The 19387-nt window shown below is 44.9% G+C and overlaps 1 protein-coding gene across 1 annotated transcript in view; it reads right to left on the minus strand.

Annotated features, from left to right (window-relative positions):
* LOC311102026 (ventricular zone-expressed PH domain-containing protein-like) overlaps positions 1-19387 on the minus strand; it is a gene marked incomplete at its 5' end in the record, with an annotated part of 116908 nt that overhangs the window by 83434 nt on the left and 14087 nt on the right. Inside the window, one exon of the mRNA XM_084143244.1 lies at positions 18110-18280. Coding sequence (XP_083999370.1) covers positions 18110-18280 — 171 coding nt within the window. The remainder of the gene's footprint in view (positions 1-18109; positions 18281-19387) is intronic.

The following is a 19387-nucleotide window of genomic DNA, read 5'->3' on the forward strand; positions in this document are numbered from 1 at the left end:
TATTGAGATGAGTAGTTAGCATTACCAAGACACTGTCTGAACCATGTATTGAGATCAGTAGTTAGCATTACCAAGACACTGTCTGAACCATGTATTGAGATCAGTAGTTAGCATTACCAAGACACTGTCTGAACCATGTATTGAGATGAGTAGTTAGCCTAACCAGAGAGCTGAACCATGTATGGAGATCGGTAGTTAGCCTAACCAGGAAGCTGTCTAAACCATGTATGGAGATCGGTAGTTAGCCTAACCAGGAAGCTGTCTAAACCATGTATGGAGATCAGTAGTTAGCATTACCAAGACACTGTCTGAACCATGTATTGAGATGAGTAGTTAGCCTAACCAGGGAGCTGAACCATGTATGGAGATCGGTAGTTAGCCTAACCAGGAAGCTGTCTAAACCATGTATGGAGATCGGTAGTTAGCCTAACCAGGAAGCTGTCTAAACCATGTATGGAGATCGGTAGTTAGCATTACCAAGACACTGTCTGAACCATGTATTGAGATGAGTAGTTAGCCTAACCAGGGAGCTGAACCATGTATGGAGATCGGTAGTTAGCCTAACCAGGAAGCTGTCCAAACCATGTATTGAGATCGGTAGTTAGCATTACCAAGACACTGTCTGAACCATGTATTGAGATGAGTAGTTAGCCTAACCAGGGAGCTGAACCATGTATGGAGATCGGTAGTTAGCCTAACCAGGAAGCTGTCTAAACCATGTATGGAGATCGGTAGTTAGCCTAACCAGGAAGCTGTCTAAACCATGTATGGAGATCGGTAGTTAGCATTACCAAGACACTGTCTGAACCATGTATTGAGATGAGTAGTTAGCCTAACCAGGGAGCTGAACCATGTATGGAGATCGGTAGTTAGCCTAACCAGGAAGCTGTCTAAACCATGTATTGAGATGAGTAGTTAGCCTAACCAGGAAGCTGAACCATGTATGAAGGTCAGTAGTTAGCCTAACCAGGAAGCTGAACCATGTATAGAGATCAGTAGTTAGCCTAACCAGTAAGCTGAACCATGTATGAAGGTCAGTAGTTAGCCTCACCAGGAAGCTGAACCATGTATGAAGATCAGTAGTTAGCCTCACCAGGAAGCTGAACCATGTATGAAGATCAGTAGTTAGCCTAACCAGGAAGCTGAACCATGTATGAAAATCAGTAGTTAGCCTAACCAGGAAGCTGAACCATGTATGAAGATCAGTAGTTAGCCTCACCAGGAAGCTGAACCATGTATGAAGATCAGTAGTTAGCCTCACCAGGAAGTTGTCTACTGATCCTCTGGTTATGACGTCAGATGTGAAACAGACGGGATGTTTTAGTTGACCCCTTGACCCCTCATCATAGAGTTGTGGCTGGGACATCATGACTTTGTGTTCAAGTGCCTATTCACAGAGTTCTGCATGGGAAGATGGTGGCGTACTGTATGGACCCAACTTTTCTATTTAATGTGTTTCTTTTTGGCGTTTCTTTTTTTAATGATCGACAAGAACCTTCGTACATCAGATCGGCAGTTACTAACCTCAATTCCAGCTTCAACTTTGACTTTGACTCATCTGCCCTGGGCTCTTTGTGTAATTCCAACCCAGTTTTCAGGCTATCCAAGAGGAAACACAGGCAAAAAAAAAGGCAGGAGAGGGGGAGCCCTGGCGAGATTAAGGCGAAGGGAAAACCGGCCATTCTATTGGCCAATGTACAGTCTCTTGATAATAAGATGGATGACCTCCGATCACGGATTTGCTATCAACGGGACTCTTGTAACTGCAATATTCTCAGCTTTTCTGAAACATGGCTTTCAGACAAGACACCCAACTCAATGGATTCTCCAACCACCAAGCAGAGAGGACATTGGATTCAGGGAAATTGAGGGAGAGGGGTATGCCTCTTCATCAACAGCAAATGGTTTGTTGACTCTAGCGCAGTGGAAGTCTTGACCCATTGTTCACCCGTCTTGGAATACCTGATGGTCAAATGCCAACCCTTCTACCTCCCGAGAGAGTTTTCATCTGTTACTGCTGTATATATTCCACCTTAGGACAATAAAAACCACAAGCTGGCAGTTAACAAATTGTACAAGGTCATGAACAAGCAGGAAACCATGCACCCGGAGGCTGCTTTCCTTGTTGCCGGTGATTCTAATTCCACATCATTAAGACACGTAATGCCCAACTTCAATCAACACGTCTCCTTTGCCACTTTTGGCGATAAAGTCCTAGATCACTGTTACTCTACCCACAAGCAAGCATACAATGCCCCACCCCCACCCCCTTTGGCAAATCAGATCATGTCTCTATTCTCCTGCTTCCTGTTTACAAGCAGGAGCTCAAACAGGAAGTACCTGTGATGCGCTCCGTAAAGAAATGGTCCTCTGTTTCAGAGGCTATGCTACAAGACTTCTTTGCTAGCGCTGACTGGAATATGTTCCGGCATCTGCCGATAGCATCGAAGAGATAACCCCCTCCGTCATAGGCTTCATTAGGAAATGCATCACCGACATTGTCCCCACTGGGAAGGTTCGATGCTTCCCCAATCAAAAGCCCTGAAGTAACATTGAGGTTGGCGCTGAGCAGGGACATGGCTACCGTACACAGGGCTATCGCAGCTAACCCCGAAACTACGGCTGAGGACACAAACACGTACAAGAAGTCCCGCTATGACTTCCGCAGAGCCATCAAACAAGCAAAAGGACAATATAGGAACAAGGTGAAATCCTATTAAACATGCTCCGACGGCCAACACATGTGACAGGGGCTACAGTCCACTACGGATTACAAAGGAAAACCCAGCCGTGATCTGCCCAACGATGCCTTTCTACCAGACGAACTCAATGCATTTTATGCAAGCTTTCGACAAAAACAACACAGAGCTGTGCACGAGGGCCCCCGCTGACCCAGGACACTAGGTGATCTCGCTTTTCAGAGGCCGACACAATTCATGTTTTTAATCAGGTCAACACTTGTAAGGCTGTGGGGCCGCTGACGATGGGACAGCCTACAAGGAGAAGGTCAGTGACCTGGCAGTGGGGTGCCAGGAAAATAACTTCTCCCTCAACATCAGTAAGACCAAGGAGCTGATCCTTGGATACAGGACATCGACGAGGCTGCAGTGAAGCGGGTCGAGAACTTCATGTTCCTAGGTGTCCAAATCACTAAGGACTTAAAATGGTCCACACACAGCCGTGAATAACGGCGCGACGGTGCCTCTTCCCTCTCAGGAGGTTGAAAAGATTTGGCATGGGCCCTCAAATCCTCAAAAAGTTCTACAGCTGCACCATTGAGAGCATCTTGACTAGCCGCATCAATGCTTGGTATGTCAACTGCGCGTGGCGCTACAGAGGGTGGTGTGGACAGCCCAGTACATCACTGGGGCCGAGCTCCCTGCCATCCAGGACCTCTATATCAGGCGGTTTGAAAGGAAGGCTCTGAAAATTATTAAAGACTCCAGCCACCCAAGCCGTAGACTGTTCTCTCTGCTTCCGCACAGCAAGCGGTACAGGAGGGCCAAGTCTGACACCAACAGGCTCCTGAACAGCTTCTATCCCCAAGCCATAATACTGCTAAATAGCTAACAAAATGTCTACACAGACTATCTGCATTGACCCTTCTATTTTATTAGAATTCTTGCACACTCACTCTGTGCACATTCTACACACTAACTCACACACACTCACACTGACACTCCAACACACACACACACACACTTAATTTGCTCACCCACACATAACACGCACACATATTCATACTGACTCTACACACATGCACACACTCACATACAGTACAAACATCATATACGCTGCTGCTACTCTGTTGATCATATATCCTGATGCCTAGTCACCTTACCCCTATACATATCTACCTCTATCACTGCAGTATCCCTGCACATTGGAAATATGGTATTGGTACTGACCCTGAAACTGACCCTGTATATAGCTACTGATCCTGGAACTGACACTGTATATAGCTACTGACCCTGGAACTGACACTGTATATAGCTACTGACCCTGGAACTGACACTGTATATAGCTACTGACCCTGGAACTGACACTGTATATAGCTACTGACCCTGGAACTGACACTGTATATAGCTACTGACCCTGGAACTGAGCCTGTATATAGCTACTGACCCTGGAACTGACCCTGTATATAGCTACTGACCCTGCATATAGCTACTGACCCTGGAACTGACACTGTATGTAGCTACTGACCCTGGAACTGACACTGTATATAGCTACTGACCCTGGAACTGAGCCTGTATATAGCTACTGACCCTGGAACTGACCCTGTATATAGCTACTGACCCTGGAACTGACCCTGTATGTAGCTACTGATCCTGAAACTGTCCCTGTATATAGCTACTGACCCTGAAACTGACCCTGTATATAGCTACTGACCCTGGAACTGTCCCTGTATATAGCTACTGACCCTGGAACTGTCCCTGTATATAGCTACTGACCCTGGAACTGACCCTGTATATAGCTACTGACCCTGGAACTGACCCTGTATATAGCTACTGATCCTGAAACTGTCCCTGTATATAGCTACTTACCCTGGAACTGACCCTGTATGTAGCTACTGACCCTGGAACTGTCCCTGTATATAGCTACTGACCCTGGAACTGACCCTGTATGTAGCTACTGACCCTGGAACTGACCCTGTATATAGCTACTGACCCTGGAACTGACCCTGTATATAGCTACTGACCCTGGAACTGACCCTGTATGTAGCTACTGATCCTGAAACTGACCCTGTATATAGCTACTGACCCTGGAACTGACCCTGTATATAGCTACTGACCCTGGAACTGACCCTGTATGTAGCTACTGATCCTGAAACTGACCCTGTATATAGCTACTGACCCTGGAACTGACCCTGTATATAGCTACTGACCCTGGAACTGACCCTGTATATAGCTACTGATCCTGGAACTGACCCGAGCATGTGCTGACCAACTGGCAAGTATCTTCACCGACATTTTCAACATATCCCTGACTGAGTCCGTAATACCAACATGTTTCAAGCAGACAACCATAGTCCCCGTACCCAAGGACACTAAGATAACCTGCATAAATGACTACCGACCCGTAACACTGACGTCTGTAGTCATGAAGTGCTTTGAAAGGCTGGTCATGGCTCACATCAACACCATTATCCCAGAAACCCTAGACCCCATTGCAATTTGCATACCGCCCCAACAGATCCACAGATGATGCAATCTCTATTGCACTCCACACTGCCCTTTCCCACCTGGACAAGAGGAACACCTATGTGAGAATGCTATTCATTGACTACAGCTCAGCGTTCAACACCATAGTGCCCTCAAAGCTCATCACTAAGCTAAGGATCCTGGGACTAAACACCTCCATCTGCAACTGGATCCTGGACTTCCTGACGGGCCGCCCCCAGGTGGTAAGGGTAGGTAACAACACATCTGCCACACTGATCCTCAACACGGGGGCCCCTCAAGGGTGCGTGCTCAGTCCCCTCCTGTACTCCCTGTTCACCCATGACTGCATGGCCAGGCACGACTCCAACACCATCATTAAGTTTGCCGACGACACAACACTGGTAGGCCTGATCACCGACAACGATGAGACAGCCTATAGGGAGGAGGTCAGAGACCTGGCCGTGTGGTGGCAGGATAACAACCTCTCCCTCAACGTGACCAAGTCAAAGGAGATGATTGTGGACTACAGGACAAAAAAAGAGGACTGAGCACGCCCCATTCTCATCGACAGGGCTGTAGTGGAACAGGTTGAGAGCTTCAAGTTCCTTGGTGTCCACATCACCAACGAACTATCATGGTCCAAACACACCAAGACAGTCGTGAAGAGGGCACGACAAAGCCTATTCCCCCTCAGGAGACTGAAAAGATTTGGCATGGGTCCTCAGATCCTCAAAAAGTTATACAGCTGCACCATCGAGAGCATCCTGACTGGTTGCATCACCGCTTGGTATGGCAACTGCTCGGCCTCCGACCGCAAGGCACTACAGAGGATAGTGCGTATGGGGCCAAGCTTCCTGCCATCCAGGACCTCTATACCAGGCGGTGTCAGAGGAAGGCCCTCAAAATTGTCAAAGACTCCAGCCACCCTAGTCATAGACTGTTCTCTCTGCTACCGCATGGCACGCGGTACCGAAGCGCCAAGTCTAGGCCCAAAAGGCTTCTCAACAGCTTCTATCCCCAAGCCATAAGACTCCTGAACAGCTAATCATGGCTACCCAGACTATTTGCACCCCCACCCCATCTTTTTACGCTGCTGCTACTCTGTTAATTATTTATGCATAGTCACTTTAACTCTACCCACATGTACATATTACCTCAACTAGCCGGTGCCCCCGCACATTGACTCTGAACCGGTACCCCCCTGTATATAGCCTCCCTACTGTTATTTTATTTTACTTCTGCTCTTTTTTTCCTCAACACTTTTTAATTTATTTTGTATATTACTTTTTTATTAAATAATACATGCATTGTTGGTTAAGGGCTGTAAGTAAGCATTTCACTGTAATGTCTGCACCTGTTGTATTCGGCGCATGTGGCCAATAAAATTTGATTTGATTTGTATGTAGCTGCTGACCCTGGAACTGACCCTGTATATAGCTACTGACCCTGGAACTGACCCTGTATATAGCTACTGACCCTGGAACTGACCCTGGAACTGACACTGTATATAGCTACTGACCCTGGAACTGACCCTGTATATAGCTACTGACCCTGGAACTGACCCTGGAACTGACACTGTATATAGCTACTGACCCTGGAACTGTCCCTGTATATAGCTACTGACCCTGGAACTGACCCTGCATATAGTTACTGACCCTGGAACTGTCCCTGTATATATCTACTGACCCTGGAACTGACCCTGTATATAGCTACTGATCCTGGAACTGACCCTGGAACTGACACTGTATATAGCTACTGACCCTGGAACTGACCCTGCATATAGCTACTGATATAGCTTACTTACTTTCTAATTTTCTTCTTAATTCTATTTCTCATGTGTTTTTGTTCTACTTGACTTTTTGTCTATTTTTTATAGTACTACTGACATTGGTTACCAGATTGTTGGAAAAGAGCAAGCAAGAAGGGCATTTCACTGTACTAGTGCAAGTGACTATAAAAACGTAAAACTTAACACCTGTTATATCAAATCAAAGTGTATTTGTTGTGTTGTTTGTTGTGTTGCGTGTACAGGATACAACAGGTGTAAACAGTACAGTGAAATGCTTACTTACAAGTTCTTATCGTGTGTGTGTGTGTGTGTGTGTGTGTGTGTGTGTGTGTGTGTGTGTGTGTGTGTGTGTGTGTGTCTGTGTGCGCCTGTCTGATAGCTTTGTGATTAACTACAGTACGTGACAACTCCTCTCTGCCAATCCTTAGATTCTGAAAGATCAAGTAAATTATCAGTGTTTGTGTGGGAGATGTGTTACCATGACAACTGCACAACCTCTGACCTCGACATCAGAAGTCATTGCTCCACACCTTTTGTGTTGCTGTGGAACCCGCCTGTTGCTGTGGAAACACACACATGTCAGGAACAGTTTGGGGCGAGTTTTAGAGACATGCTTGGAATCTAGATGAGCTGAGCCGTGAAATCTGATCATTATGCCTGCCAGAGAGTGACTCAGAACAATTTGTTTGTTTCCTTAAGCAACGCAGTGTGTAAACTGCAAACACACATACACACACACGCACAGATTCACAAACACTCACATGCACTCAGACAAGTGCACACACACACATTGACACCGACACACACAACACAAACAGTTTGTCTGAAGCTCTTGCAGACAGGGAGAGAAAAGGCTTCCACCAGCCTTTGATTCCTGCTCCATTTGTTCCCCATTACTGAACTTCAAACAGAATCCCCCATCATCATACATAGGAGAGAGAGAGAGAGAGAGAGAGAGAGAGAGAGTGTGAGAGAGAGAGAGTGTGAGAGAGAGAGAGAGAGAGAGAGAGAGAGAGAGAGAGAGAGAGAGAGAGAGAGAGAGAGAGAGAGAGAGAGAGAGAGAGAGAGAAGAGTAACTGGTGGTAAAGAAGGCAAGAGATAATGATAGCGAGAGAGAGAAAGCCAGAGAATGTGTGAGGTGAGAAAAGACTGCTCCCTCTTTTCTCTGCATGTCCCCTCTCCATTTCAAGGCACCAGAACGAACATCTGAGTGAGAGGATCCATTTAAATTTCCCATAGACAGACCATCTGAGTAAGAGGAACAACACAGATCAAATCAAATCTTACAAAAACAGTTTGATCAACTGGATCTAGACAGCAGTGTAAAGGTATTGATCTGAGGAGAGGAGTGTAGATTCCATCTGTCCTTGATCACCAGCAGCAGGTCTAGATCTCTGCCTCTGCCTCAACACACTGCTTCCTCCAGTCCAGACTGCCTCTGCCTCAACACACTGCCTCCTCAGTCCAGACTGCCTCAACACACTGCTTCCTCCAGTCCAGACTGCCTCAACACACTGCTTCCTCCAGTCCAGACTGCCTCAACACACTGCTTCCTCCAGTCCAGACTGCCTCAACACACTGCTTCCTCCAGTCCATACTGCCTTTGCCTCAACACACTGCTTCCTCCAGTCCAGACTGCCTCAACACACTGCTTCCTCCAGTCCAGACTGCCTCTGCCTTAACACACTGCTTCCTCCAGTCCAGACTGCCTCAACACACTGCTTCCTCCAGTCCAGACTGATTCTGCCTCAACACACTGCTTCCTCCAGTCCAGACTGCCTCAACACACTGCTTCCTCCAGTCCAGACTGCCTCAACACACTGCTTCCTCCAGTCCAGACTGCCTCAACACACTGCTTCCTCCAGTCCAGACTGCCTCAACACACTGCTTCCTCCAGTCCAGACTGCCTCTGCCTCAACACACTGCTTCCTCCAGTCCAGACTGCCTCAACACACTGCTTCCTCCAGTCCAGACTGCCTCAACACACTGCTTCCTCCAGGCCAGACTGCCTCAACACACTGCTTCCTCCAGTCCAGACTGCCTTTGCTCAACACACTGCTTCCTCCTGTCCAGACTGCATTTGCCTCAACACACTGCTTCCTCCAGTCCAGACTGTCTCAACACACTGCTTCCTCCAGTCCAGACTGTCTCAACACACTGCTTCCTCCAGTCAAGACTGTCTCAACACACTGCATCCTCCAGTCCAGACTGCCTCTGCCTCAACACACTGCTTCCTCCAGTCCAGACTGCCTCAACACACTGCTTCCTCCAGGCCAGACTGCCTCAACACACTGCTTCCTCCAGTCCAGACTGCCTTTGCTCAACACACTGCTTCCTCCTGTCCAGACTGCCTTTGCCTCAACACACTGCTTCCTCCAGTCCAGACTGTCTCAACACACTGCTTCCTCCAGTCCAGACTGTCTCAACACACTGCTTCCTCCAGTCCAGACTGTCTCAACACACTGCATCCTCCAGTCAAGACTGCCTCTGCCTTAACACACTGCATCCTCCAGTCAAGACTGCCTCTGCCTTAACACACTGCTTCCTCCAGTCCAGACTGCCTCAACACAATGCTTCCTCCAGTCCAGACTGTCTCAACACACTGCATCCTCCAGTCAAGACTGCCTCTGTCTCAACACACTGCTTCCTCCAGTCCAGACTGCCTCAACACACTGCTTCCTTCAGTCCAGACTGCCTCTGCCTCAACACACTGCTTCCTCCAGTCCAGACTGCCTCAACACACTGCTTCCTCCAGTCCAGACTGTCTCAACACACTGCTTCCTCCAGTCCAGACTGCCTCAACACACTGCATCCTCCAGTCAAGACTGCCTCTGCCTCAACACACTGCTTCCTCCAGTCCAGACTGCCTCAACACACTGCTTCCTTCAGTCCAGACGGACTCAGTACACTGCTTCCTCCAGTCCAGACTGCCTCAACACACTGCTTCCTCCAGTTCAGACTGCCTCTGCCTCAACACACTGCTTCCTCCAGTCCAGACTGCCTCAACACACTGCTTCCTCCAGTCCAGACTGCCTCAACACACTGCTTCCTCCAGTCCAGACTGCCTCAACACACTGCTTCCTCCAGTCCAGACTGCCTCAACACATGCTTCCTCCAGTCCAGACTGCCTCAACACATGCTTCCTCCAGTCCAGACTGCCTCTGCCTTAACACACTGCTTCCTCCAGTCCAGACTGCCTCAACACACTGCTTCCTCCAGTCCAAACTGCCTCTGCCTCAACACAGGGACAGGCCAGGATGAAAGAGGGGATTATAGGAGAGCGAGATGAAAGAGAGAAGGGTGGCAGGGAGATAGAGAGATAAGAGGACGAGGGAATTTGGATGAGAGGAAGAGAGCAAAGGATGAATGTGATCTTCATTTTTGCATGTTTGAGAGAGACAGAAGAACGTTTGGAGAGATAGCAGAATGTTTGGAGCGACAGAAGAACGTTTGGAGAGACATAAGAACGTTTGAGAGAGACAGAATAATGTTTGGAGAGATAAAATGATGTTTGGAGAGACAGAAATAGAGAAAGGGCCATATTATCTTGGGGCTTTTCAGAAAACATCTTTCCCACAATACCTTGCTCCTGGCCTGACCCTCTCTCAGGTCTCCATGACCTGACAGCTGTCACAAATATACTCCTCCTCTCCTCCTCTTCCCTTTCTCTCCTCTCATTTCGTCCCTCTTTGTCATAATATTTTTACATTTTACATTTTAGTCATTTTAGCAGACGCTCTTATCCAGAGCGACTTACAGGAGCAATTAGGGTTAAGTGCCTTGCTTAAGGGCACATCGACAGATTTTTCACCTAGTCGGCTCGGGGATTAGAACCAGCGACCTTTCGGTTACTGGCACAACGCTCTTACCCACTAAGCTACCTGCCGCCCTCTGTATCCATTTGCTGAATCCGTCGTATTAACCCCACTCCTTTTTTCTCATCCCTTTCTCTCAAACCATCTCCCTCCTCCCTTTCCTCTATTCCATATCCCATTCTTCCCTGCTAGTGATATCTGCCATGTGAGTGGAGTGGAGAGGTAGTCACAAGGTTAGGCTAACCTGCTGTTTGATAGCAGCATGTCACACCGGCCACAGCCCTATCTCTGCTTACAATAACACACAACAATCAGACACAGAGAGCCAATGGCATGTACCAGATGCTCAGCAGGCTCTGCTCACACTTGTTGGTCTGAGGCCAAACCACACGACTAACAACATTGGACACTTTATGGAGCACAAAGTCTTCCCTATCTCATCCTGGAATATCCAAGGCCTGAGGTCATCTGCCTTTCACCTAAAGAGCAGGAACCTGGACTGGAAATCAGAAATACAGAAATTGTCATCCTACAACAAACATGGTATAGAGGAGATAGGCCCATTGGTTGCCCTCTTGGTTACAGAGAGCTGGTAGTCCCATCCACCAAAATACCAGGTGTGAATCAGGGAAGGGACTCAGGGGGTATGCTAATTTGGTATAAAGCAGACCTAAATCACTCTATTCAATTAATCAAAACAGGAAACTGTTACATTTGGCTAGAAATTCAAAAGGAAATTATATCAACAGAGAAAAATGTCCTCCTGTGTGCTACCTATATCCCCCCACTAAAATCCCTAATACTTTAATGAAGACAGCTTCTCCATCCTGGAGGGGGAAATCAATCACTTCCAGGCCCAGGGACATGTACTAGTCTGTGGCGACCTAAATGCCAGAACTGGACAAGAACCTGACACCCTCAGCACACAGGGGGACAAACACATACCTGGAGGTGACAGCATTCCATCCTCCATATGCCCCCCTAGGCACAACTACGACAACATAACCAACAAAAACGGGTCACAACTCCTGCAGCTCTGTCGCACGCTGGGTATGTACATAGTCAATGGTAGGCTTCGAGGAGACTCCTATGGTAGGTACACCTATAGCTCATCTCTTGGCAGTAGTACTGTAGACTACTTTATCACTGACCTCAACCCAGAGTCTCTCAGAGCGTTCACAGTCAGCCCAATGACACCCCTATCAGATCACAGCAAAATCACAGTCTACTTGAACAGAGCAATACTCAATCATGAGGCATCAAAGCCAAAGGAACTGAATAATATTAAGAAATGCTATAGATGGAAGGAAAGTAGTGTCGAAACCTACCAAAAAACAATTAGGCAACTACTTATTCAATCCCTTTTAGACAACTTCCTGGACAAAACGTTTCACTGTAATAGTGAAGGTGTAAACTTGGCAGTAGAAAATCTAAACAGTATATTTGACCTCTCAGCTTCCCTATCAAATCTAAACATTTCAAACAGAAAACCAAAGAAAATTAACAACAATGACAAATGGTTTGATGAAGAATGCGAAAACCTAAGAAAGAAATTGAGAAACCTATCCAACCAAAAACATAGAGACCCAGAAGATCTGAGCCTTCACTATGGTGAATCACTAAAACAATACAGAAATACACTACGGAAAAAGAAGGAACAGCACGTCAAAAATCAGCTCAATGTAATTGAAGAATCCATAGACTCTAACCACTTCTGGGAAAATTGGAAAACACTACACAAACAACAACACAAAGAGTTATCTATCCAAAATGGAGATCTATGCATAAACCACTTCTCCAATCTTTTTGGCCCTATAACAAAGAACAAACAGCAAAAACATATACATGATCAAATCCTAATCTTAGAATCAACTATTAAAGACTACCAGAAAACACTGAATTCTCCAATTACATTGAATGAACTACAGGACAAAACACAAACCCTCCAACCCAAAAAGGCCTGTGGTGTTGATGGTATCCTCAATGAAATGATAAAATATACAGACCACAAATTCCAATTGGCTATACTTAAACTCTTTAACGTCATCCTTAGCTCTGGCATCTTCCCCAATATTTGGAACCAAGGACTGATCACCCCAATCCACAAAAGTGGAGACAAATTTGACCAAAATAATTACAGTGGGATATGCGTCAACAGCAACCTTGGGAAAATCATCTGTATTAACAGCCGACTCGTACATATCCGCAGTGAAAACAATGTATTGAGCAAATGTCAAATTGGCTTTTTACCAAATTACCATACGACAGACCAGGTATTCACCCTGCACACCCTAATTGACAAAAAAACAAAGCAAAACAAAAGCAAAGTCTTCTCATGCTTTGTTGATTTCAAAAAAAGCTTTTGACTCAATTTGGCATGAGGGTCTGCTATACAAATTGATGGAAAGTGGTGTTTGGGGGAAAACATAAGACATTATAAAATCCATGTACACAAACAACAAGTGTGCGGTTAAAATTGGCAAAAAACACACATTTCTTTCCACAGGGCCGTGGGGTGAGACAGGGATGCAGCTTAAGCCCCACCCTCTTCAACATATATATCAACGAATTGGCGAGGGCACTAGAACAGTCTGCAGCACCCGGCCTCACCCTACTAGAATCTGAAGTTAAATGTCTACTTTTGCTGATGATCTGGTGCTTCTGTCCCCAACCAAGAAGGGCCTACAGCAGCACCTAGATCTTCTGCACAGATTCTGTCAGACCTGGGCCCTGACAGTAAATCTCAGTAAGAAAAAAATAATGGTGTTCCAAAAAAGGTCCAGTTGCCAGGACCACGAATACAAATTCCATCTAAACGATACATACCTCGGCCTAAACATCATCGCCACAGGTAACTTCCACAAAGCTGTGAACGATCTGAGAGACATGGCAAGAAGGGCCTTCTATGCCATCAACAGGAACATAAAATTCGACATACCAATTAGGATCTGGCTAACAATACTTTAATCAGTTATAGAACCCATTGCCCTTTATGGTTGTGAGGTCTGGGGTCCGCTCACCAACCAAGAACTCACAAAATGGGAAAAACACCAAATTGAGACTCTGCATGCAGTATTCTGCAAAAATATCCTCAGTGTACAATGTAAAACACCAAATAATGCATGCAGAGCAGAATTAGGCCTATACCCGCTACTGATAAAAATCCAGAAAAGAGCCGTTAAATTCTACAACCACCTAAAAGGAAGTGATTACCAAACCTTACATAACAAAGCCATCACCTATGGAGAGATGAACCTGGAGAAGAGTTCCCTAAGCAAGCTGGTCCTGGGGCTCTGTTCACAAACACAAACAGACCCCACAGAGCCCCAGGACAGCAACACAATTAGACCCAACCAAATCGTGAAAAATCAAAAAGATAATTACTTGACACATTGGAAACATGCATGCTTGTCTCATTTATCATGTGTGGTGTGTGATGTTGATGGGCGGAGAGGGAGACATCCGTACCACTCTACTCCATTAAACACACACACACAAGCACTCTCTCTCATGTATTATGTGTGGTGTTAATGAGGACAGCAGTTCTAATCTGAGCTCTTGTTGGGAGACATGGGAGCGATATGCCCCAGCGTGCCGAGGGTAGGGGGAGGTGGGTGGACGTAGGGGGGGGGAGTCAGCAAACAATCCCAGTTGGGAGCCAGCTCCCATGCATGCCAACTCTGACCTTGGGAAAGAGAAAATAAAACAGATGAGTCAAACTGTACTGTGGTGGTTAAGGTGAGGAAAGGGAGATTGGACTGTACTGTGGTGGTTAAGGTGAGGAAAGGGAGATTGGACTGTATTACATTTTTACATTTTAGTCATTTAGCAGACGCTCTTATCCAGAGCGACTTACAGGAGCAATTAGGGTTAAGTGCCTTGCTCAAGGGCACATCGACAGATTTTTCACCTAGTCGGCTCGGGGATTAGAACCAGCGACCTTTCGGTTACTGGCACTACGCTCTTAACCACTAAGCTACCTGCCGCCCCGTACTCTGTACTCTGGTGGTTAAGGTGAGGAAAGGGAAATTGGACTGTACTGTGGTGGTTAGGGTGAGGAAAGGGATATTGGTCTGTACTGTGGTGGTTAGGGTGAGGAAAGGGATATTGGACTGTATTGTGGTGGTTAAGGTGAGGAAAGGGATATTGGACTGTACTGTGGTGGTTAGGGTGAGGGGGCCATCCTAGAGATCGCCCCCATAGAATTAGGAATTAGAATACTGGACATGAACCTTCTTATGATGGGATAAAGGTCAGCCATTTTGATCAGGTAGTTGGTCATCCATGGTTTGCCAGTGCTGTGATAAGATATTGTGAAAAATAATGCATTTGATGAATGTTTGTTAGTTAGCTAACCAGCTAGTTTTAGAGGAATGATTCCATATATTTTTCAAATTAACTGCCAATATGCCAAAATTCCATTAAAACAATGCAGTCAATCCACAGCCATACACTGGCTGAAATTAGTTAATTATAGGACTTAGACAGGTTGTAAATGCAACAAATACTGATATTGTATCATATAATAGCACTCTCAGCTTTCCAAGAAAACACCAATTTAGACATTTATGGTCTGTTTACATATATTTGAGAGACTGTGTAAAACCCATATAAACTGTAGTTATATGACAATATTTTAGGTTGACAATAATTATATTGCACAGTTTCTGATATAGCACATGCCTTTGTTTTATTTTCCTGCCTAAGTAAAATCAGGATTATGCCTCTACTGCCATTCATTCCAATTAGACTGGTTTGGATTTCTCCCTGACCAATATGGCTGCCATTTTCACCACATTCTGGAGCTTTGAGGGTTTTAGACATAGACATAATTGAATAGGATCTCTATGGTCATCCCGCCTCCCCAGATAGGATATGAACACGTCATAAGCCATGGCAAAAAAAAAAATTGTATTACAGGAAATTAGCTGTAAAACTGCAACATTTTCTCTCAGCCTCATGGTAAAATGTGTAGAAAAGCAGGAAATTAGCTATAAAAGTGCACATTTTCCTCTGCCCCATGGCAATATGTGTAGAATTACAGGAAATTAGCTTTAAAACAGCTACATTTTCTCTCAGCCTTATTGCAAAATGTGAAGAATAGCATGAGATTAGCTATAAAACTGCACATTTTCCTCTGGGGGGGATTGCTCAGGCATTGCGGGTGTCCTGCGAAACTGCAGTATGCCACTGAGAGGGGTGAGGGAACACACACACAATAACTGATCGTGCCGCCAGTGAGAGTATGAAAAATGTATGCACTCACTAACTGTAAGTCACTCTGGATAAGAGCGTCTGCTAAATGACTAAAATGTAAATGTAAAATGATTAGGATGAGAAGCCGGCAGGGTTAGGGGGGTTAGGGCAGGTGGGTTGAGGGTGTGTGTCTGGATTTATAAAACAGGTGGGTTTAATCCTGGATGCTGATTAGTTAAAACCGCGTTCCAGCCAGTGTCTATTCCACAAGTTACCACCGTCTAAGGCTATGATGTTGAAATGCCTATTTACTGTTCCATCTCACGGCGCAATCCACTGTCTCATCATCAGCCCAACCAGGAAATGTATAAACATCTAGACATTATCTTCCCTTTCTTTTAGACTAGCATTTGGTTTTCAACAGTCTCTCCGACATTTTCATCACTGTTTCAATATCTCCAGCTGTCCCATAGTAATGAACGTGTCAGGAGTCCAGACTAGACAGACAGGCAGGCAGCTTTTCTCAGCCAGTCGAAATCGGCATAATATTTATGGATACATAAAAAGAAATGTCAATAGAAAAACAGGTCAAAAGAAAGGAAATGCAGCTAGTTTGCCATCTTTCCAACTTCAGTTAAGTGATTGTGTTAGATGGCCTCCTGTAGCTCAGTTGGTAGGTATCAAGTTCAGAAACAGAACCAGCAAAATACCAGAAAGGCTATAACTTTGCTTTGTTTCCCCAAATTATCCAGATATGGAGGAACACTGGTTGTTACAGAATGTTTACATTAAATGCCAGTAGAAAACAGCTTAAACAAATGCAAAGGCAGCTACTGTTGTTATTCTGGCTGCACTGTTTGACGTGACTGTGTTAGCCCAAGTTGGCTAGCTAGCAAGCAAGGGGATAAGAATATTGCCAGCCAGCATGACAACCCAGCCCAGTCTCATAGACTAGACATAACATAGAAAATGTAAATCCGGGACACTCAAATTAGTATGATATGTTACGTTTGGTATGGTTACATAAGACAGAAGGTTACTTAAAGGGGAATGGAAACACTAGGCTTTAGAACACCAGCTAACTGTAACTGTAAATCAACATATTGCCATTGTTGCATCACTGGCAGGATTTCCCAAACATGTCTGAATCGCAAAACTGTCTGAAAGACCATAAACTCTGCGTGCATTAATGAGAAAGAATTGCTGGTTTTAAACCATATATGAAAACATTATACATATTTGAAAGCTGAGAAACAGCCCTTTCAAATGATATGACGTACAATAGCACCACATCAATCAAATGGTAATCAGTCGAGAAAAAACACCTGTGAAAATGTGTATTTTATATATTGACATTTACATACAAAAATGTACGCTTTCCCCAAACAAATTCCATTTATACAACTTCGTAATGAACATAGAGAATAACTTAAAGCATATTTTAATCTTTGTTATTTTGTAAGGATTAAAAATCCTAAAATCAAAATGTAATACCTTTTACTGTGAATGAGTTAACAGCAGTTTTAGGGAACGTGGAATTTTTCAAAAATTCTATTGAATGTTCTGTTATCAGACACTTTCTTATATAGATTGTATATTAAACACAGATCTGCACCAAAACATATTACAAATGCCATTTAGTCTTACATATGATAAGGAAAGACATACACAAGTAATATAATATTAATAAATCAACAACTTTATTGAAATAACTTTGAGGGGAATACAGCATCTCAATCAAGCCTGAAAACAAAGTGCAAGCTACACCGTAAATTGGAATTATAAAATATGATAAGAATAAGGCACATAATAACAATAATTGGCTTTTACAACTTCAATTTCTTCTGCTCTACATTCCACTAGGCCTGTAGCCTAATACAGGAAGAGTCAGAATGGGAACAAATTAAACACATGCAAGAGAGGCAAAATGACCAGTGACAATCTGAGCTACTGGGTGAAGACTAGGAGTCCCTTTACTAGTGTCTGCAATAAATCACACTCACTGGATTACCACAACCTAAAACAATTTCGGTCCCCTACGATGCATAATTGCTTGCCCTTGCATTCTGGTGCTACACAAGCAAACCACATCATATCCCCCTTTCTATCTTTCCTGTCACAAAGCCAACAATTTCTAGGCTCACCTTGGCTGTGAGGGTGAGGGTGTGATTGTCCCTCGGCCCTGTCTGCTGCCTCAGCAGCATGTTGTCCAGTCTCTCTAGCCCCAGTCTATCCTTGACACTGTGGGGACAGCTTCTATTGGCTGCCTGGTGCACAGGTGACATGTCCACAGTGTCATCCTCCTCACGAAGGTCCTACAGACAGAGAAAGGTAGTATTTTAATAACATACTGTAGACCTAATACACAGTATATACACTTGTATAGGCCTAATAGTACATCACAATAATACATCATTGACAGTTACCAGCTAGACCAGGATGAGGCGGCAGGTAGCTTAGTGGTTAAGAGCATTGTGCCAGTAACCGAAAGGTCGCTGGTTCTAATCCCCGAGCCGACTAGGTGAAAAATCTGTCGATGTGCCCTTGAGCAAGGCACTTAACCCTAATTGCTCCTGTAAGTCGCTCTGGATAAGAGCGTCTGCTAAATGACTAAAATGTAAATTTAGTTACCAAGCTGATTAGCATTTCAAAAGCCATAGCTGTTAGCTAGCTAGTTAGCATCATCATAAGGGTTAGAGTTCAGGCTTACGCTACATTCATTCTTGCAATCAACAGCCAGCATGGCTACTATTTTTAGGCATCATATCACAGACAAACAGACACCTAATGAGATATCTAGCTAGTTATCTTGCTAGCAAATAATTATTTGGGTATCATACATTTTACTGGTAAAATAGCAATCCTGCAGGAGCCCTCTCTTCTGGCTGGCTAGCTAGCTACTGTAGCTAGCTAGCTACAAATCGAGTCAGACACTAGCCAGTTTATTTTAGCTCTTAGCTAATGTTACGTTCCCCAGCAAGAAAACCAAAAATGTCGCTCAAACAGAAGGGGGAACTAACAAAGAGTACCTGGCAACAACCAAAACGAAACAGGTGGGGTTTTAGGAGGGGTTCTGAAAGACACTCATGGGGGTGTCCACTGAAAGTTGACTAGCAACAACAACTGGGACCTAAAAGACACACACCATGAGCGCCCACTAAATTTACCCAAGAATAGGCAAAGGAAAGAAAAACCCACACCAAACTTAAAGACAGGAAGCAAACCAAAAAGTTTCGAAAAATGAAAACAGGGAAGACCAGACAAAGGAATGTTTTTCTAGAAATCAAATAGGGAGCGCCAACTAAAGGTGTTGACCCTCCACATCTCTCAAGACAACTGGAGCACTCGGCCAGCCACTCTTAAATATCGAAACACCTTCCGACTAACGAGATGGACAAGCCAGCACAGGTGTAACACATACT

The sequence above is a fragment of the Coregonus lavaretus genome (assembly GCF_964263955.1).
Source record: "Coregonus lavaretus genome assembly, chromosome: 26".
Taxonomy (NCBI): domain Eukaryota; kingdom Metazoa; phylum Chordata; class Actinopteri; order Salmoniformes; family Salmonidae; genus Coregonus; species Coregonus lavaretus.